This window comes from Sturnira hondurensis, unplaced genomic scaffold (assembly GCF_014824575.4).
Source record: "Sturnira hondurensis isolate 20B ecotype Veracruz unplaced genomic scaffold, ASM1482457v3 Scaffold0016663, whole genome shotgun sequence".
Taxonomy (NCBI): Eukaryota; Metazoa; Chordata; class Mammalia; order Chiroptera; family Phyllostomidae; genus Sturnira; species Sturnira hondurensis.
The window spans coordinates 8062851-8088195 of NW_028089294.1; the positions used below are offsets into that span (position 1 = coordinate 8062851).

At 36.8% G+C, this 25345-nt stretch overlaps 1 protein-coding gene across 4 annotated transcripts in view; it reads left to right on the forward strand.

Moving 5' to 3' along the window:
* Positions 1-25345, forward strand: part of PRKD3 (protein kinase D3) — a 58336-nt gene that overhangs the window by 11112 nt on the left and 21879 nt on the right. For 3 of the 4 annotated variants that reach the window (XM_037066549.1, XM_037066548.1, XM_037066547.1), the window contains exons 2-10: positions 5566-5704; positions 7445-7576; positions 8926-9083; positions 12808-13000; positions 16338-16415; positions 19120-19303; positions 20741-20864; positions 23024-23101; positions 24237-24513. In XM_037066549.1, coding sequence (XP_036922444.1) covers positions 5566-5704; positions 7445-7576; positions 8926-9083; positions 12808-13000; positions 16338-16415; positions 19120-19303; positions 20741-20864; positions 23024-23101; positions 24237-24513 — 1363 coding nt within the window. Of the gene's footprint in view, positions 1-5565; positions 5705-6034; positions 6115-7444; positions 7577-8925; positions 9084-12807; positions 13001-16337; positions 16416-19119; positions 19304-20740; positions 20865-23023; positions 23102-24236; positions 24514-25345 lie in introns of those variants that run through there. The other variant, XM_037066550.1, reaches the window with a different exon arrangement.

Genomic DNA, 25345 nt, shown 5'->3' on the forward strand with positions numbered 1-25345 from the left:
AGTTTGAATTAAAGGGAATTAGAACTAATAAAAAGGAGGGAGGAAAATGAAACAGTATTTCTCTGGTTCGTGTCAAAGAGAGGTAGCAAATGTTAAATGAAGCACTCCTGGTATATCCAGAAAATTCTGGGTTGGAGATTAATGATGGGCGTTCAGAATACATTCAGAGTCCATGTTGAGTAATTTTCTCATTGACTCATTTATACTCTATGCCTTTGGTTAGTATTTAGAAACAGAATCATTGAAGTTATTCTTTAATTAAATTCTTTCCTAAAAATGATGTTAAATTAATATTATATTTGTTCCTGGGAAATAAGTTACTGTTAAATTAGTTAACTTTGCTCATTATCTAACAACTTTAGCCCTGACCAGTGTGGCTTGGTTGGTTGGGCTTTGTCCTGCACACTGAAAGATTGCAGGTTCAATTCCCAGTCAGGGCACGTCCCTGAGTTGTGGGTTTAGTCCCCATTTGGGGTGTGTGCAGGAGGGAACCAATCAGTGTTTCTCTTTCACATGTATAATTCTCTCCCTCTTTCTCACTTCCTTCCTCTCTCTCTAGAGCCAGTAAAAGAAAAAAATAGCCAACAACTGCTTTTAGTAAGTGCCTGGGAAATACTAAGTTCTAGGTGCTGACGGATTCATTCAGTAGAGAACATGGAAAGAAAAGGCCCTTGCCCTCGTGGAGCCTAGTTACTGGGGTCTGGTTATTAGAAAGATGTGCTGTGAAGGTTTATTTGGCATCAAATTTAAAAATGATTTTCATATTCAACTTCTAAAATTATATGAATATAAAGAAACCCGTAATGCTGAGAATGTTCTACATCTTGACCTGGGTGGTGGTTACGGGTATGTGTGCGTGCGTGTGTGTCTATGTATGTATGTGTGTGTGGTTTATCTATCTTATAGTTGAGATTAGTGCACTTACTTGTTATACTTCAATTAGATTTTTTTCAAATAAACTAAATGTACATTAAAATTCTTCAAGGTTTCCCATTGAAGAATAAAATAGAATAAAAATAAAATATTTTTAAAATAAAATAAATATTTTACTTAGAATAAATCTCATGCTCCTTTTTAAATGGTGTATAGTGATAAATTATTTGTTCAGGTAATGTTAGATTCTGAAGCTAATTTATTAATGAGTAAAAATTGTACTTGACTGCATAGAATTAAAAACTTTAAAACTTCCTACCTCATTGACATTTTACTGACAAGATTTTAATGACATGAACTTTAAACTGTTTACATAAAGAACTCTAAACATATAGTTACTCAAAGGAGTTATATTTGCAAGTATTGCAACTTTTTACTTATAACAAGTGTGAGCGAATAACTTAAAAAGTAACTTCTAATATGGTTATTGAAAGATAAGATGATTTTTTTATTCTTGAAGCCATCTTTAATGCAAAGCAAAGACAGTCTGAAGTGTACAAAGAGAACTCATAAAAGGTGGGAATTTGGTAACTTTATGATAAAATTCCATTAATTTTCCATGTAGACTGGGAAAGGACTTCATTTTGCACAGTCAAGACTAGTCATTGGCACAGTTGGTGAAAAGCAAATCCAGAAAAGCCTGGGGAATTTGGAAAGAAGCCAGATTAAGGGCCTATTTTGCTTCTACCCTGATAGCTCTTGGTGTTTCTTTCATTTTGTCTTTTAATCAAGGCAGAGGTAGGCTAGGAGAAGAAGTATGTGCATGTCTAGTTTTCAGAAGTTTGCCAGCTTCCTTCCACATTTTCCACTCTCTCTCTGCTCTCATTCCCTTATGTCCTAGGGCAGTGTTCCTCAGCTTTAGCACTATCAGCATTTTCGGTGAGACAGTTCTTTGTTCTTTGGGCTTTGCTGTGCATTGTCGGCCATTGAACAGCATCTTTGGCCTCTATCCATTGGATGCCAGTACCTCAAGACGTAATAATCAAAAGTGTCTCAAGACATTGCCACATATATTCTGGGGGACAAAATTGCCCCAATTGAGAGCCACTGTCCTAGGAGAATAAACTAAATACAGTAAATCATCACTTTATAGGTTTATTGTCTTTAAATGAAGCAATATATAATGAAACCGATTTCACCAATTATATATTTTAATATATATATAAATTGTAAACCAGAGTTAAATTTCTCTTCTCATGTGTTAAATTACAGCACCTCATCATCGTAACGAAATGGCATTTTTCAAGGATGTGTTGTGGTAATGATCTATGTAATTTACCAAAGACAGTTTCTAAGAAAAAGCATTCCTTGTTGTCTTGCTACTTTCTTGCTGTATAAACCAGACCCGGATACCTCTTTCCACTCACCCCCTCCCAGTTACCTTGTATTTTCGCAACCATGACCTTTACACTTCACTTTCACTTTCTGCCCTTGGAAATCCTACTTCTCTCTTTTTTATGATTCTACTCAAGTATCGCTGTTAAAGTGGCATTCCACCTTCCCAGTTAAAGCTTTTTGTTCTATCTTCCAGAATTTTGTTATTTTTCATTTTTGTCAGTTCCCTTATCATGTTGTGTAATATTTGTATTTATTTCCATCTTCCGATTACATTGTAAGTTCCTGGAAGACAAGGACTATTTTGTCTCCACAAACCGCAGGACCAGTGTCTTGCATTTAGCAGACATGTGAAAAATGAGAATTTTTAAAATGAGTTTTATTCATACAAATATTTTTAGAGATTTTATTTTTATAAGGATGGAATGTGGAGTCTTTTCTTACTAATCTTTGACAGTTGTTACAACCAAGCTATGGATATGCTTTATACCCCATTGGATGTTGTAGAATTTAATGATAAAAAAATTGAACAGCCCCGTTCAGGGTGGATCAGTAGATTGAGAGCCGGCCTGTAAACCAAAGGGTCACTAGTTGAATTCCCAATCAGGGCACATGCCTGGGTTGCAGACCAGGTCCCCAGTTCGGGGTGTGAGAGGGTCAAACACACATTGATGTTTCTCTCCTCTTTCTCCATTTCTCTAAAAATAAATAAATAAAATCTTTAAAAATTTTAAATAAAGTTTTAGATTCTGTTTTCTCTCTTACATTTCCTTTGAAAATTCTTAGTGTTAGATATATATTTAAAGCATATTATGAAATTTTATAAATTTTTTAAAGTATTTACTTTTAGAGAGGGGGAGGGGAAGGAGAAAGAGGGAGAGGAAGGGAAACATCAATGTGTTGTTGGCTCTTGCATGCCCCCTAGTGGGCGACCTGACTTGGCTCAGAACCCAGGCATGTACCCTGATTGGGGATCGAACCTGTGACCCTTTGGTTCTCTGGCCAATGCTCAATCCACTGAGCCACACCAGCCAGGGCAATGAAATTTTATAAATATTAATGGTAACAAATAATTGAAAGAATAATTGGTACTATAAAAATTTCTGTTTTATTTCTAAGTATTTCTGTGTGTTCCACCATTTACCCAGGATTTAAAAAATACAAATAAACTCTTTAGTTTCTAATAAAGTCATTGTCTTCAATTTTTTAAATTTAATTTATTTAGCCCTGGCTGGTGTGGTTCAGTGGATTGAGTGCTGGCCTGCAAATCGAAGGGTTGCTGGTTCGATTCCTAGTCAGGGCACATGCCTGGGTTTCAGGCCAGGTCCCTAGAAGGGGGCACATGTGAGAGGCAACCATACCTTGATGTTTCTCTCTCTTTCTCCTTTCCTTCCCTTCTCTCTAAAAGTAAATAAATAAAATCTTAAAAAAAATGTAACTTATTCAAAAAAATGGACACCTTTTTGGAGACATAGACAGGAATTTTTAATGGAAAAATTAAGGTCAGAAACTAAGACAAGGCAAGGTTGGTATCTCTACCTATAGCACATGTCATGAGATCCTGCCTAGCCTGATGGTAGAAGTGGCTTTAGCTTTGCTTTCGCTGTGAGCACAGTAAACAAGAAAACATGATTAGTTACCTGACCAAATTGTTCGTATTATAAAACCATCCAGAGACATTTCTTACACGGGTCCTCCAAAGGTCTGTCATATCAGATAGGTGAGCCGTATCCTCAGCAACATCCTTGCACTAACTGCAGGTACAGTTTAGTGAGAGTGCTCCTTATCGGCCTGTTCAGGCCGGTGACGTACTGTGTAGCTTATTAAAGGGTATTCTGTGAGGAGCCAAAATGAGAGTGTACAATTCTAAGATGAAATAAACTTGAAATATCTAGAGCAGCATTTCTCAAGGTGGGTGGTCTAAAAATTGATTTAAATTTTAAATATAATTATTTTATAAAACTACTTAAAATTTTCTCTTAAATGATTTTATTAACTCTAAACAATTTTAGAGCACGTACCTTCATATTTTAGTCGTTGGAACGCCTGAAGCATTTCAGCACTGTAGTCACAAGACATGGATGCACTGATGTGATACACACTTGAGGGCAAATGTGAATGGGTCTGCAAGTCTGCTACTCTGGCCAAAGCTTTCTCTGTTGTTTTTTAAGATACCATAATGAATTGTGTATTTGTAATTACAGCAACTAGATTAGAGAAAATATTAGATAAATGCTGGAGGCCATCAGTGCATTTAACAAAAATACTGGATTGTTGGAACTTTTGTGACTGTGGTTTGGGAATTGTTGACCTACCAGCACTATTCATTTTACTGTGATGACGGAAGTGTTCTGTACCTGCACTGTTCAAAATGGTACTCTGTTGGCAGCCATTCAAGGCCCGCAGGTCCACAGTATTCTCACAGTCGGAATAATATTCACGGAGCCATTGGGATGAGTGGCATGACTTCATTCGTGGGTGGGTGAGCCATGCACGCTGCAAGCTGCATGTCCTTCATGTGTGTGTGGTACATGTCATGGGCCTTGCTCCCTAGCGTGGCACCCACCGTGGCACCCATCCCCTTGCGTGTAGTTTAGTGAGAAGTCCTTAACTTGTTTAGGTACTAGAGGGGAACAAAGCAAACAAACTGTCAGAACATTTCATAACATAATTCTGCACATGTGAGCCCAGTTCGTGTTATGGGAACAGTTTATTGGACCCAGTCTCAAGGCTAAGAGAATACTACTTACCAGGCCTCTCAAAGGCTGTGGGAACACTGCTTCTACTTACCCTACAGGTAGCCAGTAGCCAATGTGGCTATTGAGCACATGTAATGTAGCTAGTGTGACTGAGGAACTCAACTTCTGATTTAATTTAACTTTAATTAACTTAAATTTAAGTAACTGCACATGGTTAATAGCTAACCATGTAGGAAACTCCTAACCATGTAGGAGAGGAAAAGCTCCTTTCCTTTCAGGCTGTGTGAGAGTGAGTGGCAGTAAGTTCAAACCTGTATTCTCCTTGTGTACCCGAATAAAGACATCCTGTATTTCTAAGAGACATGCATTTTAAGTAATCAGTGGTTATATTTAAGTTTGCTTTTCTATTTTGAACTTGAAAATTAACCAGGATGCTTGAACAGAGTGCATGATTGTTCTTTTAGATATTACTAAAATTGCTAGCAAGTAGACAGTGTTAAGCTAAAAACTGCATCTAAAATTCTTTCGTGATATTGAGACATTTACTTATAAAAGTAGAAAGCTATAGTTATACTGATATAAGACCACTTTCCTGCAGTTTCCAGAGTGTGGATTCTTTGGCATGTACGACAAAATTCTTCTCTTTCGCCATGACATGAACTCAGAAAATATTTTGCAGCTGATGACCTCAGCAGATGAAATACACGAAGGAGACCTAGTAGAAGTTGTTCTTTCAGGTAAGTAAATAGTGTGTTTTTTTTTAATTTCATTACCTTTTTTTTTCAACAAGCCTTATTTTTTGTACTAAGTGCTAAATTCAGTTATACCTTGTATACTATAGTTGCTGACTTCTTTCATCTAAATGATGGTTATCGTGTGATTTTTACTTTCAGAAAAATTATATTACAGATGAGAAGGTAGGAAAATAGCCCTGAATTAACTTACTTGAGTGTTACTAAGCTAAGGGAAGTATCAGTTGGACCAGAAGAGGAATTGAATCAAAGAAATAAAATGAGTACACTAAAATTCTGTTCTCCTTTCTCCATTTTTGTAAAGAGTATAGAAGAAGAGAATTTGGGGTTCAGAAAAGAAAATGAGAAAAATAAAGAGAAATAATGAAGATGTGGAAGAGGCAACTACAGTGCTAGTTGTTTCCACAATAACTTGTTCTCAGTGGACATTTTCTTACCTCTCTTCTTTCCCTCTCTCACCCATTCTTGCCATTTATTGTTCCTTAGCTCCTGATATTTCAGATAGCATCCAATTAAAGGTGGGCAGGATTGTTAGGATTATAAAGGAACAAAGAATGCATATAGTAGGCTCACAAAATTCCTTGTTTGGCAAGGGCTTAGAGAAGGAGAGAGTAAAAGAATGAGGAGAAGGGAGGGAAAGAAGAGATGGAGGAGAAGGAAGGGAAGAAAAGAGAGGAAAGCCAGCCAGGAGTCCAGGGTCCTACCACGAGTTTTACTTCTTTCAAACTCATTTTTGTAGCCTGTTCTTGAGATCCTCTCTGACCATCACTTTTCCTTACGAGTCCCTGATCCTTCCCATTGATCTAGCACTTACATCGATCACTCAGCTGGCATACCACAGCCCCAAACGTCTGTGTACTTCTCAGTCCTTATCTTCCTCTTCCCTTTGGAGGGGCGTCACTCTCTATCCTCTCTAGAGGTCACACTCACGTCCATTCCTTCTTTGTTACAGATTCTTCATCAGGCCACTGTGAATACTAATGACTTGTGGTATAGGTGAGATGGTGTCTACTCCCAGGTTTAGGATTGGTTAGGTGCTTACAGAGGGGAGAGGAGACTCTTTCTTAACCACTAGGACTGTGGAGAGCAGACAGAGAGCACACCCTGAGAGCTTAAGTTAGAACTGAGTACCTTTCTCACAGAAACACTGTTGTAAATTGAGGTCAGGCTTCACAATTCTATTTATTTATTTACTTATTTACTTACTTACTTAAGGCTTCTAATTGGCTAAAATAGACCTAACGACTATTTGCAATCCCGTCTTGTCACTATGAAAAAATGCTTTTGGAGGTCAAAATATCTACCTACAGACTTGCTTTTGGAGCTGGAATTAATTGAAGCTAATAAAAGATAGAGGTTAAAAACCATAATGTTAGCGCTGGCTGGTGTAGCTCAGTGGATTGAGCATGGGTCTGCAAAGCAAAGGATCGTGGTTCTATTCCCAGTCAGGGCACATGCCTGGATTGCAGGCCAGTTCCCAGCAGGGGACTCACGAGAGGCAACCATACATTGATATTTCTCTCCTCTCCTTCTCTCCTTCCCTTCCCCTCTAAAGATAAATAAACAAATCTTTAAAAAAAACCCATAATGTTAAATGCCAAAAATAAGTTTACTTTAATGATCGGATAAAATTTTCAAAGAAAAAATGATCATGATCAATGTTCCTAAGCTCATAGTAATTACAAATATAAAAAGGTTTACTTTAATATTTTTCTTTCCAAAAAGCTTTGGCCACAGTAGAAGATTTCCAGATTCGTCCACACACTCTCTATGTGCATTCTTATAAAGCTCCTACTTTTTGTGACTATTGTGGTGAGATGCTCTGGGGACTGGTACGTCAGGGACTGAAATGTGAAGGTATGTGTTCTGAATTTTGTGTCATTTGAAAGAGGATTTCAGGTTTGCATTCTCTGATCATCAGTGAAAGAATCACTAGTTGGTGACTGGGAAGTAAGCCAGGCTTCGGGTTGGGGAGATCAGACTCTGGGCCTTCCTCTGTCACCTTCTTGGTCATTTGCTTGGGCAGCTACTAAACCTCTCTGAGGATCACTTCTCTGTCTGTAAAATATACTGTACTTCTCTGGTGTCACGAAGAGTAAATGGTTAAATGAGGTAGTACGGGTAAAATACTTGTTGCTACACTGTAGCTCAAGAAATAATTAATTTCATTTTTCTTAAGGGAAATATTAGTGTTTTACATGGAACAACAAAGTTCTAAAGTAGAATTGCTAGGGAATAGGATGAGGTGCAGGTACCTGTTTAAGAAACACCAAGGTGCCCTGGCCAGGTAGCTCATTTGGTTGGAGTGTTGTATTGTACCCCCCAAAGGCTGCAAGTTCGATCCCTGATCAGTGTTTTTCACATTGATGTTTCTCCCTCAAATCAGTAAGTATATCCTTGAGTAAGGATTTAAAAGAAAAAAGGAAACTCAAAGGTGAAAAGTCAACACAATTAGAGCCAGAGTAAATATTTTAAATATTTTGCTGGCCATATATGGTCTCTCAATACTACTTAACTTTGCTATTATAGTGTGGAAGAAGATGAGCATGCTGTATTCTAATAGTATTCTTTATGAGTACTGAAATTAGAATTTCACCCTGGCTGGTATAGCTCAGTGGATTGAGCGCGGGCCTGTGAACCAGACAATCGTGGTTCGATTCCCAGTCAGGGCACGTCCCTGGGTTGCAGGCCAATTCCCAGCAGGGGATGCATGAGAAGCAACCATACATTGATGTTTCTCTTCCTTCCTCCTTCCCTTCCCCTCTAAAGATAAATAAATAAAATATATTTTTTTAAAAAAGAATTTCATATAATTTACACATGTCATCTTCTTATACTTTACCGTGCACCAGGGTCACCTTGAGGACTTGCTAAAGCATCTCTGATAGGCCCTGTCCCCAGAGTTTCTGATCTGGTGAATCTAAAGTAGAGCCAAGTAATTTACATTTCTAACAAATTTTCAGGTGATGCCACACTTGGGAACCACAATTTGAGAACTACCAGTCTAACTTAACCTTTCTAAATAAACCTTACACATTTCCTGTTCTTGAATTTGTTAGATTTATTTTAGCCTCTTATCTGGGTTCTTAATTAGGCTAACTATTACTGCTAGAGAAAATAAAAGAGGCACCTGTTTTTTTATGTAACATGTAAGTAAAAATGGTTTTTAATCTACTTCATTATTTAATCTTTTAAAATACATTTAGGCTGCGGATTAAATTACCATAAACGATGTGCCTTCAAGATTCCCAACAACTGCAGTGGAGTAAGAAAGAGGCGTTTGTCAAATGTGTCTCTGCCAGGACCTGGTCTCTCAGTCCCAAGACCCCTGCAAACTGAATATGTAGCTCTTCCCACTGAAGAGGTACGTATTCTAGGGTAATAGAACAGTACCGTACTAGTTACTCCTTATGTTGTACAGTATATATGACCTCATTTTAAAACATAAGCTTTATACTGAGGAATAATAAGATTCCTACAATTAAGAAACTTAAAAATGTGTTGTGGAGATAGGGCTTACCAATAGGGATGAGCTGCATTGTGTACAGTTTGGGATCACGTTATCACTTGGCCCTCACTGCATTACCTCTTAAGCAGTATCCCAATTCTGGTCTCCATACTTTACTTCGTGTTACATATTACATCTGGATCTTCTTATTACACTACATAATACACAACTTCCTGTTAGAAAACCTCTATATATTCTATGTTACTGACATCTGTACTATTCAACATTCCCTGAACACATCCCTGCCCTTCCCACTTTTGCTCTTCTCTACCCTACGTATGTTTTCCAGACCTAGATCAATAGCTACCTTTCCGGACTTTCCTCTTATTTAGAAGTTATTTTATTTTCTGAATGCCAGTACTTTTGAAAACTCCTAATGGTATGTACAGTGTTTGTATACTAGATTGTCCTCAAGAAGTTTATGATCTATTTAAAGAAACCAACGCTGGTGTCTTTGGGTGCCCAGCATACCCCCAGCACATACCTGGTACTTAGTAGGTATAGTCAGTGATGAATGAATAAGTGAGTGAGTGACCCCACTGATCCTCAGTGAGATCCAGTGAGATATATTGATCAGTACATCTGTTTACCATGAGAAAGTTGAGGCTCAGAATGGCCAAGTGACTTCAGGGAAGTCATAGAACAAATTAGGAAGTAATATTAGAATTTAATTCAGAACTGATGATTTTTAAATCAATGGCTTATTCTTATATATTGTATCCCTCAAGTGTCGAGGTAGATCAGGGAAGAAAGAAACAGCTTTCTTGTTTATTTGGTAGTGCTAAAATGATTTCCATTCATAGACCCAGTCTTACTTAGTTGCTTCTATAAAACCTTTGTTCTTCTATAGATTAAGGATAAAATCAAGCCTCTGGGCTGTTTTCTTGATTCCATAGTCACAAGATTTTGTAAACTGAGGAAACAGAATAAAAGCTTATGAAGTTCTTTCACAAAAAATTCTATATCTTCATATGGCTTAGCCCTAAAGTAGAAGATTCCTGTCACATAAGGAACTGAGAACAGTGAGTTATAAACATATGTGGGAGCTTGGGAAAAGATTGATATAGCAAAGTTAGCACATTTTATACATGAACACAGGAAACTCCGCTGGGAATGTGGACTGTAAGATAGACATATGTTCTTTTAAGACCCCTACAATGATTTTGGTATGCCAGCTACCCTTAGTCGGATATTAGTAGATTAGGCAATACAGGGACAGAGGAGATGAAGAAGGCATTATGTTTTAATTCATTAGTTTATATTTTATCCTGAAGATGAAAATTTCATAGGGAAATATAAGAAGTAGAGTGCCATGTTTGAATTGGTTAGACTGTGCAGAGTGTTGTAGGATAAGTAGAAGTTGTAGAGCAGAATGTCAGTCCATGCACGCACTCTCTAAAGGGAATAAGGCACAGTGAGAGAAGAGCTCAGGGAGGAAAATCGGGGAAGGAAGAGTGGGAAAAGAGGACGCTCTAGAGGAACAGCGGAGATGGCAATGACGAGAAGGGACAGACCTCAGCTCTGAACCAGAGGTAAAGAGGAACTCATTTCCAACTGGCTGCACAGTAAGTGCCTCCTAAGTTCTCATGTGCCAGACCTCATGCTGTGGCACAGTCCTTGTACACGTGTTCAGTACCGTGTCCCAAATACCGCAGTCCCAGCAGGGCCACTGAGAAAAGGCAATCACTAACTGGCCGTTGGTATATGAAGGATCTGTTGGGAACGTTCTTCCTTATAGGGATATCATATGTATTTGATGGTGACTGGCTGTATTAGTCTTATTCCATCTTGTGTGTTTTAAACTTGAGACACACTAAAAGTGGGAGAAGCAGGAGCAAGAGACAGTGTTGAGTCACCACTGAATAGGAAGCCAGGAATGAACAAAGGCCTAAAACATCTGTTTCTGGTTCCCACTGGCTTCTTTGTTAGCTTCGAAGAATCACTGTGGTGTTTCTTTTGCTGAAGATGCTCTGTACATAGCAGCATGGATGAAGGGTGTGCCACGCAGGAGCAGGCCACCTTAGGTACATAGAGCTTACAGGTTTTGTTTGGGTTCAACATTCTGTTTGTACTTTTTTTAACTACTTCATAATTTATTTCAGAATATTTCTCACTGCTCATCATTGAAAACCTAGCCATCAGAGGCTATATTTGTATTCTTTTTATAGTGCTTTTCTGCATTCATCTGTCCTTTTCTTTTTTTCTTCTTTTCCTTCTACTTTCTTCAAAAAATCTTTTTTTCCTGACTGCTCATTTCATTTGTCTCTCACACTTCTCTGTTTGTTCTTCTGGCTTCTTTTCCTTTCGTTGGTTGATATATCAATGTAGAATGGCTCGACTTTTATGAGAGTACAGACATTACTAGTTTACAGAAAGCATATGAAAGATCTCAGGACCTAGCCCTGGCCATGTGTCTTGGTTGGATGCAACTTCATCTTCTGTACCGTAAGGTCGCAGGTTCAATACCAGGTCAAGGCACACACGTAGATTGCGTGTTTGGTTTCCCGGATGAGGTGTTAATGAGAGGCAGCCGACTGATCTGTCTCTCACACGAGTGTCTCTCTCCCTCCCTCCCCTTCCTTTCCTCTCTCTCTAAAATCAGTAAATGTATCCTCGGGCAAGTATTTAGTAAAAAAGGTCTCAGGACCTCAGTTCTAGCAGTACAGACGCATGCAACTACGATAAAATCTGTACTACAGCTAGATGGGTATTTGGATTTTGTGCTTGACAACATGGACTATACCTGTTTTTGTGTCCCCCGTGCATAGTGTTAGGCCTGGCCTATAGTAATCAATGGACATGGAATGACTGGGACGAGCCGCATCCGACTCACGTATAATTTAATATGGTTACTACTTTTGTATGTGTAGGTAGAGCCCTGGTTGCAAAAAACACTCGTGTCCCTCAGGTTACACAAACATTTTCAATCAGTGCCTTCTTTAATTGTTTTGCTTGCTCAAAAAAAAGGAAAAAAAGGAAAGTCTGAATAACTGGGACACATTTAGAATATCAAGGACCTTCCTAAAGCCTAATTACTGGGGGTAATGTTGCTTTAGTCTTGACTCTGCCATTATTTGTATCATTGTTAACTAGACTTAAATTTTTGCATACGTATTTTAGTCTTTTTTAAAATAAATTTGAAAAACTAGCTATGAAATATTTTCAGACATTTTGCTCAGTAATTTAATATGAACAGCAGTAACACTTTCTGAATTTATTTGCTTTTTCTGTGATTAATTCCTTGGTAAGGTTTTTGGAGGAATTTGAACATCTGTTATAAATTGATTTTAAGCCCTTTGTTTTTTATTTGAAAATTGCCATATGTGCCTGACAAATAATAGCCAATGAATATACATATATGAGGATGAAAATGTCCTTTTTAAAAAAATCATAAATAGCAAAAAAAGTTTGCACTTTTCTCATTCAAAGGTTGGTAAGTTAAGCTTCCAGAGGAAACTGCTGAGATCCACATTTTTAGATTTTTGGCTGTAGTGTTTGAAAAAAAATGACATTTGTGATCAAGCCCTGCTCTTAATATTTTGTTTTTAGTATTGACTTACAGAAGTTACGTGTGTTTCAGTCACATGTTCACCAAGAACCAAGTAAGAGAATTCCTTCTTGGAGTGGTCGGCCAATCTGGATGGAAAAGATGGTGATGTGCAGAGTCAAAGTTCCGCACACCTTTGCCGTTCACTCTTACACCCGTCCCACAATATGTCAGTACTGCAAGCGGCTACTGAAAGGCCTCTTTCGCCAAGGGATGCAGTGTAAAGGTAGGATAGGGTGTTTTTCTCAATTAAAATTTATAGCTTTTTGTTAGCAAATGTGTGTTTGAAATACTGGCCTGGTCAAAAAGTTTGTTTGGTTTTTTTCCCCATAAGATGGCTCTAGTAGCGCTTACTTGTCTTTAACTTCATTTGAAACAATATTGTTAGATTGTATTGTGACAACTGTCACATCAGTGTACATTTGAAAAAGCTTATCAAAATTGGTGAATTTTTGTGTAGCCATAAAATACTGAAGATGGAAGAAAATAACCAACATTTTTAGCATATTCTTTATTATTTCAATAAAAGTAAAAATGCAAATGAAATGCAAAAAAAGATCTGTGCAGCGTGTGGAGAAGGTGCTGTGACTGACTGGAAGTGACAGAGGTAGTTTGGAGAAGTTCCCTGCTGGGGGTTTCTGGCTGGACGGTGCTCCGCGGTCGGGTAGGCCGGCTGAAGTTGGTACCGATCAAATGGAAACATTAACCGAGAAGAGTCAATGTTGTACCACGCGGGAGATAATCAGCATACTCCTCTAAATCAATAAAGTTGTTGGTGAAAATGAAAAACGTGCCTTTTATTTTATGGAAAGACTATACTGACTTTTTGGCGAACCCAATATTTATATTTAGAAGTATTAAGCAAAGAAATTGGTTTGGTAGTCGATAACTTAAAAAGATAACCACAGGCAGAAACATTTGTTAACTACTATTGTTTTCGATGTGTATTGTATACCAGGAACTATGCTAAAGAAATAGAATATAAACAGAAAAACCAGAATTTGGATATCTGAGGTATGGCTGCTTAATACTTGGTGATACAGGAGAGTTGGTAGGCAGGTAAGCTGATATTTGAGCTTGGTTAAGTCTTACTGATTCCGAAAACAGATACTACCTAAGATAAAAAATAATGCTTTCTCTTTTCCATTAAATATACACACATTACAAGAGTTTTGTTATTTTTGTTTTAAATTAAGTAGCTAGGAGAGCTATACAAAAACTGTCATTCCCCAAATGGGTAGAAGATACTAGAAGCCACTTATAAGGGGGTCACCCATATTTGGATGCTAACCCAAAACACTGCCATAGTATTTCAGAAGCATCTTAATGAGCCAGGTTTTTAATAGAATAATGGAATAATTTTTTTATAGTAACATATTGTTTTTATGCTTTTTAAAGATGATTTTATATTTTTTAAATCTCATCTTCTTAGCAGTGCTGTACAATGGCATGAAAACCAAAACAGAATTTAAATGTATTATTAGTCATTAAGACAGGGTATGGTGTTACCTTTCTATAATCTTACTTATTTTTCATGTGATTATTTTAGCAGTTCTTGGTACCATACTTTTTTATGCAGTAGAAGTATTTGTGGAATTGAAAAAACTAGTTTTATCTAAATAAAACATTATATTTGAGGTCTTTGCGACAATGAATCCTGTTTACAATACAAAATCAGATGATTGTGTACAAATTTAACTTCAGTACGTAAAAACATGACCGCGTTGGGGAACACCAGATAGAGAGTATTCGTTGGTTATCAAGTGTCTAATAACAATCCCGCAGGCGTAATTACATGCTGAAACTTTATTTCAACAGCTTACTTTTGAATATGAGTTAATATATGTTACTGCTTTAAAATATCAACACTAAAGTATGCTGGCAAGCAGCCATTAAGGAATGTTTTGGGAAAGAACATTAATAACAGATGTACAAATTCTAGCCAACAGATAATCGTATTAAATGTAGTAAAATTGTGCTACTCTGCTGAGCAGCATAGAAACATTCTAAAACCATATGCAGAAAAGTACAGTGTTTTGTAGAGGAACTAAAATAATATGTAGATTAATGAATTTTGGAATAAAACCAGTTAACTGTCACTGGGTTATTTAATTTCTTAGAGCTCTAAAATAATAATGTTTTGTGATTCTATTATAGTTATTTTATCAGTCAAAATCGATCAGAATTTACTTCAGTGATTCTTGTAGTTTTATAATATTAATTAAAAGGCTTAAAAAGTAAAATAGTTGCAATTTTCATTCACTTTTAAAGCTAACAATGAAAAAATAATTTAGTCTTTAAGAGAAAACAGTAATGCTGGATTACTTGAGAAAACAGTACAATTCCAAGAACAACTCAGTGATCTGTTTATTTTTTACTTTGTTATATTAAGACTACAAGGCAACTTTAGAGCATGAAATATAAGAAAACATGAGCAGGAGTGCAGAGAAATAAAAGTGCTTGCCATTAGAACCTCCATACTTGCCAAAGGTGGGCCACAAATCTAGCTGTACATTTTCAGAGAGAAAATGGAAACCTGTTATTTGCAAACAAGGAAAATGGGAACCTTGCACAATTTGTAAACCTTATGAGATAAATAAATGAATTATTTAAGATATATGCAAGATATTAATATGTATGCATTTTACAAGGCCTCTCATTTTAAAAAGACAATGTTATATGATGCGAGTTTTATTAGCCACCAAATTATTAATTTGATGGGGTTTTTTCTTTTAAGTCAGGACCTGACATTACACTTTCACCCAGTTGCTGCTGGTAGACGTATTTCAAAGGTGGTGTTAGACAGTAGTTTACGGCAGTGCCTTTCCATTTTAGTGTCACCCAAGGAGGTTATTAAAAAACACATTTCTGTGCCCCACTCCCAGAGCTGCTGATATAGTAGTTCTGGGGTGGGACCCCAAAATTTGCATTCCCAACAAGTTTTCAAATGGTGCTGATGCTGCTGATCTGGGGACCGTAGTTGAAGAACCCCTGAACCGCTTGTACCTGACAGTGATTTGCAGTGCTGTCAACTCGGAGGTTCTCGCGGGCTGGAAAGAACCGTTACGTGTTAGTGGAAGACCTTGTGCATGAGAAGCTCGGCCCTTCCTTACAAGGTTGTATGGAAAGTCCTCACTGATTCCTAGTAACTGGTAGTGGGATTGCAGTCTCTTTTTCTGCATGTGCACTAGGGCCTAATAAATAGATACTGTAAGGCCTAACATGTAGTGGAAAGGAATTAAATCAGCCTGAGAAACCTTTCTGGGGTATTTGGCAAGAATGTGGGTTAAGGGAAGAAAACGGACTTACCAGCAACATTTTAACTTCATTTTACAGATAAAAAACTGAGCCCTGAGGAGTTAAAATAACTGGTAAGAGGGGGCCTCAGAATTTGAAACTAGACTTTTAGTCCAAGACCTGAGTTCTTAGTAGAGGAAAACTTTATTTTATCTTCATTGTCATTTCTAATACCCTATTTGTGAGTGATTTAAAGAAAGTCTTTAATCATATCTACTATTGCCTGGCTTTGGAGATAAATTAATAAGTTGAATATTTTATTTTAGATTGCAAATTCAACTGCCATAAACGCTGTGCATCGAAAGTACCGAGAGACTGCCTTGGAGAGGTTACTTTCAATGGAGGTAAAATTCTTCTTAATTTTCATAAAAGATTAAAAAAGTCACAGTTCTTTTTTGTTTTATCTTTGGTGTTATATTTACATATTTTGTTTTTTGATTTCAACTTTTTTTCTGATTTAATAATCAAGCAAAAGACAGAGATCAGTAGTGATACACTTTTATTACTAATTATCCTTTCCCCTCTTCCGTTTAGGCACCTACTACTTTATAGTCTAATATAGCAAATAGCGCTGTGTATCTCCTTTCATTTCTAGATGTAAAAAGACATAGTTTAAAAGCCTGTTGTTATTCCTAGAGCTGTTTTGTAGTTTTAACATTTATTGACTGCTTTCTATATGCCAGGAGTGTCCTAAACTCATTACTCATACTGAAATTTACACTTAACAACTCTTTGAGGTAAGTACTTACAGATGAGTTAGGCACAAAGAAAAAATACAGCCAGTGAGTGGTAGAGTTGGGATTTGAACCCATATGATGTGACTCCTTAGTCCATAGTTATTAAAACACATTGTATAGCTTCACTATCTCTTTCTCCATTAAATAATCATTAGCTAAACATTTCCCCTTCTTTGGCAGTTCTTTTTTCAAGATTATATTAATCAAAGTGATTAGCACCTTTTTTTGGAAAGATCGAGTTTAAACATTTAAAGATGACTTGAAACATTCAGCATAATTTTTCTTTAACATTTCCATGACTGGTAAACATTGAACGTAAGTAGTTCTTCAGGACAAAAAGCGTACGGGATGGAAATTACAGCTCCTTAGGAGTTTATCATTTTCTCTTAAGGCATGTTTTCATGGTTGCTGTGTAACACCACGGACAGAGCAGGATTGGTTTTCTCATTTTCCGACATTACCGAAGTCTTGTCATGTATTTTCGTACTTTTATACTTGTTGACAAATGGATATGAAATACTATTTACATGGATTTTAATGTATATTTATCTGATTACTGATGAATTTGAGTATCTTTCAAATGTTTACTGGTCATTTAGGGTTTTTTCCACTATAAATTGCCTGTTCACAAGTTTTGCTCATTATTTTGTTTGTATGTTAGTTATTGATTTGCAGAAGTTGTTGATAATTCTAATTCTTTGCCAGTTATATGTGATACAAACTCCTCTCAGTTGCTGGCTTATCATTTCTTAAGCAGCTTTATTGAGATATAACCTGTGTATATTACAATTCACCCACTTAGTTTATTCACAGTTACACAACTGTCACTCCAATCTAATGTTAGAACATTTTCCTCACCCAGAAAAAAACTCCATACCCATTGGTGGCCGTTTCCCATCCATTTTCTCTCCTAGCCCCTGACAAGCACTAATCATATTTCTATCTTTATGGGTTTGTCTGTCTATTCTAGACATTTCATATAAATGGAATCGTATAATATGTAGTCTTTTGTGACTGGTTTCTTTCACTTAGCATAATGTTTTCAGGGTTTAGCTATATTGTAACATTTTTTATTGATAATACTCCTCTGCATGAAAGTACTGCATTTTATTTACCCATTCACCAGGCAGTGAACACTTGAGTTGTATCCAGTTTGGATTCATTATGAATAATGCTGCTAGGAACATTTGAGCATAATTTCTGTGAATGTATGTTCTCATTGCACTTGGGTAGATACCTGTAGTGGAATTGTTGAGTCGTACGATAAACTCTGTGTTTAACGTTTGGAGGACTGCTGGACTGCTTTCCAAAGCAAATGTACTGTTTCACACTCCCAGCAGCAGTGGATTCTAATTTCTCTTCATCCTCACCACCTCTGGTTATTGTTATTTTGATTATTGCTGTTGTAGTGAGCATGAAGCGATATTTCATTGTGGTTTTGATTTGCATTTCCCCAATGGCTAATTGATACTACACAACTTTTCATGTACTTTATTGGTCATTTTTACATCTGCTTTGGCAAGATATCTATTGTGATATTTTACCCATTTACCTAGGTTATTTATCTTTTTATTATTGAATTGTAAGAGTTCTTTAAATTGTCTGGATACAAATTCCTTATTTGATAATGTGATTTACAAATACTTTTATTCTGTAGGCTGTCTTTTTACTTTCTTGAAGTATCATTTTCAGAACACAAGTTTTTAATTTTGATGAAGTTCAGTTTACTTACTTTTTCTTTTGTCACTTATGGTTTTGGTGCTATAGATATCTAAGAAGGCTTTGCCTAACCTATGGCCACAAAGATTTGCCCCTATATTTTCTTCTAAGAGTTTTATCGATTTTAGCTCTTACATTTAGGTCTGTGATTTGCTTTAAGTTCATTTTTGTATTTTATTAAGGAAGGGGTCCAATTTTACTTTTTGTACATGTAGCTTTGCAGTTGCCCTGGTACCATTTATTGAAAAGACTGTTTATTCTTTTGATACTGAATTGCCTTAGACCCTATAGAAAGTTAGTTGGTCACAAGTATAATAGTAGTGGGTAAATCTTTTACTTTGCTTCCAGCATCTTGTGTCATACAGAAATTTAAAAGTCTAATATAATCAAATAAATTACTTCTATTGCCTTATGGTTTGTGCATTTTTATCTTTCTTAAGAAATATTTCTTTATCCTAAATCATAAAGATATTTTCTGCCTTTCCATTTAAGAGTTTTAAAACTTTTTTTCATATTTAATATAATGTCTCCGTTTAGATGTATTGGTATCTCATTAGTATAATACTCTGAAGTTCATTTAAAACTTTGCCAGAACCTTCCAGTCTGGGAACAGATACAGATATGCCGATGGATGTTGACAGTAGTGACATGAACAGTGATGGTAGTAGGGGCTTGGATGACACAGAAGAACCGTCTCCCCCAGAAGATAAAATGTTCTTCCTGGACCCGTCCGATCTTGATGCGGAAAGAGATGAAGAAGCTGTTAAAACAATCAGGTAATGCACGGTTAGGTGTTGTGAGCTATTGTACTTCCGAATGCAGAGTTGGTCCAGGGGCTTCATTAATGAGGAAAAAGCCGCATCTCTTTTAAGTGGAACCAAAAATGTAATTTAGAATCTAAATAAATTGTGGCTAATTCTTTTACATTGACCACAGTATTTCTGAAATAAATTACCACTCTTGCCATCCACTCAAGGTGGAAAGGTCTGATAATTCTGTGTTTTTTTTTTTAAAGAGAAAAATGCTTTATTTAAATACAGTGTAGATGTGATATCTAGCTGTGGAACAGCTGCCGTAGGGGCCAGAATTGAACCACCAGGTGAAGCCACCAGCTCCACGCAGCCTTTACACTGGCAGGTTATCCGACGTTAGAAACACGGTGGGGATGTGCCTGAGAATGTTGCTCAAAGATGATGGTGACGAATTTGGGGGCAGTTTTTATATGCACAATTAATGTGCCTTTTAGCACTTTGTAAAAGTGGTATTTGATTATAAAACTTTTAAATATCTTGTAACAGAAATTCAGTATTTTGTATATACAGCCTCGTAGGATGTACTGTTTCATAGTAGAATATTAACATTTTGGCAGATTTTGTTTTTCCTCATCAACAAAGATGTATTTAAGAGAAATGGGTCATTTATCAATCTTACATGGCAGAGTTATCATTTACTCAGTTTGACTTATCCTTAAATTACAGGTTTTATTATCTTATCATTATTAACTAAAACTTGTTTACCCAGTTTGGAGACTATTGAGAAACTTAGCTTCCTGAACATGAATACTTCATAAATTTAAGAGAAAGGATTTAACTGTTCAAGACTGAAATTCAAAAACTGTTTTTTTCATACACACTTCCCAGATTGCTCTTTTTCTCCAGCTACACTGTTACCTATGCTTCACTGTAACCCATTGTGACTCATTACACTATTTTCTTAATATCTGTAAATAATTCTGTTTTCAATATTTTCTACCAGAAGTACTTTTTGCTCTCAACATAAACAATAGAATTTGACTTTTGAACCATGAGGATTTGAGTATAGGTGTACTTGCTTTTGCCTGGTTGTGAATTTACTAATTTATCATGCTGCCTGGGACAGGAAGCTTTCTCAACAGCAGTCCCCAGTGGGACTCGCTCCCGGGCTCCAGATCGTCCAGCTGGGGAGGATCCCCTCTGCTCCGTTCATTGTGTCCTTATGCCAGGTGACCTCCAGAAATACCTATGGCAAATACTCAGGACTCACAGTGTTATCTTAATCTTTTCTAGATCAGCTGTGTATCAGCATAACAGTAAATGTATTTCCTAAAGCCACTGTTTGTCTTCCTAAGATATTTTGAAAAATTTTAGCTCATTATCTTTAAAAAGGCTTGATTAACTTGTTTATGATTTTTAAAAATTATAATTATCAATATCATAAATATTAAATATTTTCAGTCCTTCCACAAGCAATAATATTCCACTGATGAGGGTGGTACAGTCCATCAAGCACACAAAGAGGAAGAGCAGCACTATGGTGAAGGAAGGATGGATGGTCCACTACACCAGCAGGGACGCCTTGGTCAGTAATCACAGACATTTAAATGTGGTAGTGAAACTTGGTTATGCTCTGTATTGTACATTTTTAAATCAAAGTGAGAATCTCATATATATATTTGTAAAGGTTGTTTTTTAAATTTTAATTGTTGTTCAAGTACAGTTTTCTGTCTTTTATTCCCATCCCAGCCCACCCCCCCCAGCCCTCTCCACTTCCCTCCCATTTCCACCCCCCTTAGTTTTTGTCCCTTTGTCCTCTATACTTGTTCCTTCCCCTTTTCCCCTGAAATTATTTGTAAAGATTTTTAAAAGGCAGAATATTTCACGTATTGTGAACTGGTGTAGCACTAGAGTCAGAAAGGCTCTAAGGACAGACCCTTTGTATAACCTTTTGCAACAGCAAATGTATAACCTATGAAAGAAATCATTGATAAACTGTACTTTATTAAAGTTAAAAAATTCTGCTCTACTGAAGACACTGTCAAGAGAATGGAAAGACAAACCACAAACTGGAAGAAAATATTTGCAAGAGACATTTGATAAAAGACCATTTTCCAAAATATGCAAAAACTCTTTGAAACTCAAGTGTAAGAAAACACCACAGTTTAAAAAATGGGCCCAGCCCTGGCCAAGTGGCTTAGTTGGTTGGAGCATTGTCCCATACACCAAAAGGTTGCAGGCTTGATTCCCAGTCAGGACACATTCCTAGGTTGTGGGTTCGATCCCCACTTGGGCATAAGTGGGAGGCAGCTAATCAATGTTTCTCTGTCACATCAGTGTCTCTCTTCTCTCTCAAATCAAACATATCCTTGGGTGAAGGTAAAAATCTTTTTATTTTGTTTTATTTATTTTTGAGAGGGAAAGGGAGGGAGAAAGAGGAGAGAAACATCAGTGTGTGTAGTTGCCAGTCGCACACCCCCTACCAGGGCCTGGCTCTCAACCCAGGCATGTGCCCTAGACTGGGAATCGAACCAGTGACCCTTTGATTCTCAGGTTGGTGCTCAGTCCACTGAGCCACATAAGCTAGGACAGATAAAAAAACTTTTTTAAAAAATCAGCACAGGACCTTGACATATACCTCACCAACGAAGGTACATAGCAAGTAAGCACATGAAAAGATGCTCCACATTATATGTTGTCAGGGAAATGTAAATTAAAACAACAAGCTACTGCTATACACCTATTAAAATGCTTGAAATCCAGAACACTGACAACACCAAATGCTGGTGATGATATAGAACAACAGGCACTTTTCATTCATTGCTGATGGCAATGCAAATTGGTATAGCCACTTCAGAACACAGTTTGGCAGTTTCTTACAAAACTAAAGATGTTCATATCATATGATCTAGAAATCACACTCTTTGCTATTTACTGTAAGAAGATGAAAATTTATATCCATATAAAAACCTGCATATTGATGTTTATATTACCTTTATTCATAGTTGTAAAACTTGGAAGCAATGAAGTAATCTTTAGTAGGTGAGTAATAAGTGAACTGTGGTACATTCAGACAGCAAAATATTACTCAGCACTAAAAAGCAATGAGCTATCAAGCCATGAAAAGATATGGAGGAATCCTGAATACATACTATTACATGAGAAACTTATGAACAGGGTTCACAGATAAGAAAATACAAATGACTCTTCAACATAACCCGATCTTAAGATACAACATAAATTTTCACCAAATACCAGTTTTTATTTATCAGTATATCAAACATCAAACAGTTTAATAACTTACAGCATTTGTAAAGGTGTGAGTAAACACGCACTCTCGTGTTGCTGATTAACCTTTAAATTGAGTGAAATCTTATGTAGGGTAATTTAATAATGTCAAGCAAAATTACATGTAAATATACCTTTTGACCCAGCAAGCCAGCCTTAAGAAATTTAGCCAATAGGTACATTCCATATCTCTCTGTGTGTAATACATGTATATTTGTGTGTTCGTGTGTAAAGTTCTCTAAAAGGATTCCCAGAACTCAGCAATGTTGATGTCTATAGGTAAGGGTAGGAGTGATGATGGGAGCATACGTTTCACTACGTATCTTCTGTATTTTCAGAATTTTGAACTTCATGAGTTTTAAACCTATTAAAAGTACAAATTTATGAATAGAAATGAAAAGGAAAGGTACTTGGAAGGAATCATTATTTGAACTTCAGTTTTATGTTATTTTGTAGAGAAAGAGGCATTATTGGAGACTTGACAGCAAGTGTCTAACATTGTTTCAAAACGAATCTGGATCAAAGTATTATAAGGTAAAGGTTTCTCACTTTTAAATATATGTGCATTAAAATAGTGTGTTTTCCAAGTATATCTTAGTAGTATTCATTAATTGTTATATTGGAATATGCCTGTTGCGACTCTGCCTAATAGTTTCCGGGAGTCGCTTGTTGTTACAAGTACCTGTCCCCTGCTGGTCCGACTCATTCCCCGCAGCAATGCCACTGCCAAAGGCTGTTTTGTGTGTGTCCCCCTTTGTTTTGGGTTTGCCTGCCGGGTTGCTGCTGCTTACTTCTGGTACTGTGACTTAGGTGAAACTGTTCAGAAACTCACGTGATCACTGTGTGTCCAGACAGGCCAGCATGGTATTGTTTCTCTCACCTTCCATTTTACCTTAAATCCCAATTCCCAGATGCTCCTTTTGGCTCTTCATCGGCTTTGTACAGTATTCTGTGCTTGGCTTGCTCCACATTTTGCCATGTCACTGACTGACACCAACATGATTGTAATTGTATTGGTAAGGAAGGGACTAGAACAATTGACTTAAAGTTAGTTAGGGTTTATTTGATAATTTTTTTTTTGCCTTAGGAAGTGGACTAACTGTAAATGATTGTTACAGCTATGGACAGAATTAGACATTCTCATTTGCTGCTATTATGTCTGCTTTGTTCTCCTTTTGGGGAATTACAGTGTGGGACAACTGTAGGTTTACAGTTGTGAGTGTACAGAACAGAGTTTATTCTTGTGTTACTGTTTGCTAATTGTTGTTGTATTTTCCATACAAACAACTGTAAACCTACTTTTGCCCACTTTGTATCTTGCAGCCAGCAGGCAGTATAAAAGTAGTTGCTGAGTTGATTTAATGACAATTGGAAAGTGACATGTATTGTCTACAGCAGCCATTGGCTTCTTAAATCCTTTCCTTCTTAAATTCTAATGACCTGCGATAGGGAATCCCTGGCAGCTATACTTCACGCTCTGCCTCGGGCCTTGCTGAGCATGCAGACTATTCGAGGAAGATACTATTGCAAGACTTGACTGTATGTTCCATGGGCCACCTATGTTTGTTCGTATTAATAGCATTTATTAGAAATGCCTATTTTTGGTTGTTTAGTATATTGAAAATAAAAACAAAGTTTTATATTTTCCAATGCTTCATTTTTACTTCAGGAAATTCCACTTTCAGAAATTCTCCGCATCTCCTCGCCACAAGATCTCACAAACATTTCACAAGGCAGCAACCCACACTGCTTTGAAATCATCACTGATACAATGGTATACTTTGTTGGTGAGAACATTGGAGAGAGCTCTCACAATCCTGTTCTTGCTGCCACTGGAGTTGGACTTGACGTAGCACAGAGCTGGGAAAAAGCGATTCGCCAAGCTCTCATGCCTGTTACCCCTCAAGCCAGTGTCTGCACTTCTCCAGGGCAAGGGAAAGATCACAGTAAGCAATATGCTTGTTGATGGCTTGTCCCCCCTTCGGTTCTTAAGCATTTTGTGGTGGGGTCATATTTTTTGTATGTATTTTTAGTGCTCATTCTAAGCTTTGTTTGGTGTTAACAGAGCTTAAAGTTAATTCCTTTATACATTAATGTTGGTTATAAGGTATACGTGAAGTCCCCTAGAGCCAGGCTCCAGGGTCTGTCTCCCTATATTTAAGCCCTAGCTTGGCCAACTTTTACTGTGTGGTCTTAGACAAGTACTATACCATTCTAAAACATTACCTTCTTTATAGGGTGGTCGGTATTAAATGAAGGAGGACATAAGATACATAAAACAGTGTTTAGCATCCATCCATGAATTATTGTTTGATTAAGTACTAGTATTAGTATTTTGCTTTAATAACAGGCTATGAAGTGTTATTCACATCATGCTCATGAAATCTGTGAATTCAGAAATGCTCTATTTCTTTTAACTGAATTAAAACATTCGGAAATATTTTAAAATTATGGAAACATATGTCCTTGGCACCAACAAAATTTGATAAAGGTTCAATGAACACTAAATCAGAAAGCCATAGTAGAATGGCACTTTTCCTCCACTGGCATGTTATTTATGGGGAAACATGACTTATTTATTAAATAAATATATCTAAATTGAAACAGACATCAACCAGTTTCTAAGTATAATTTATTTCAGCTCAGCTGTATTTTGTGCAGCTATTCTTGGCATTATGCTAAGTCCTGAGCTAGAATACAAAAGGAAACCAGGAATTTTAAAGGCCATTTAAGGAGAAAAGACATATACACAAGTGTTGGATGGTAGCGTGAAGCAGT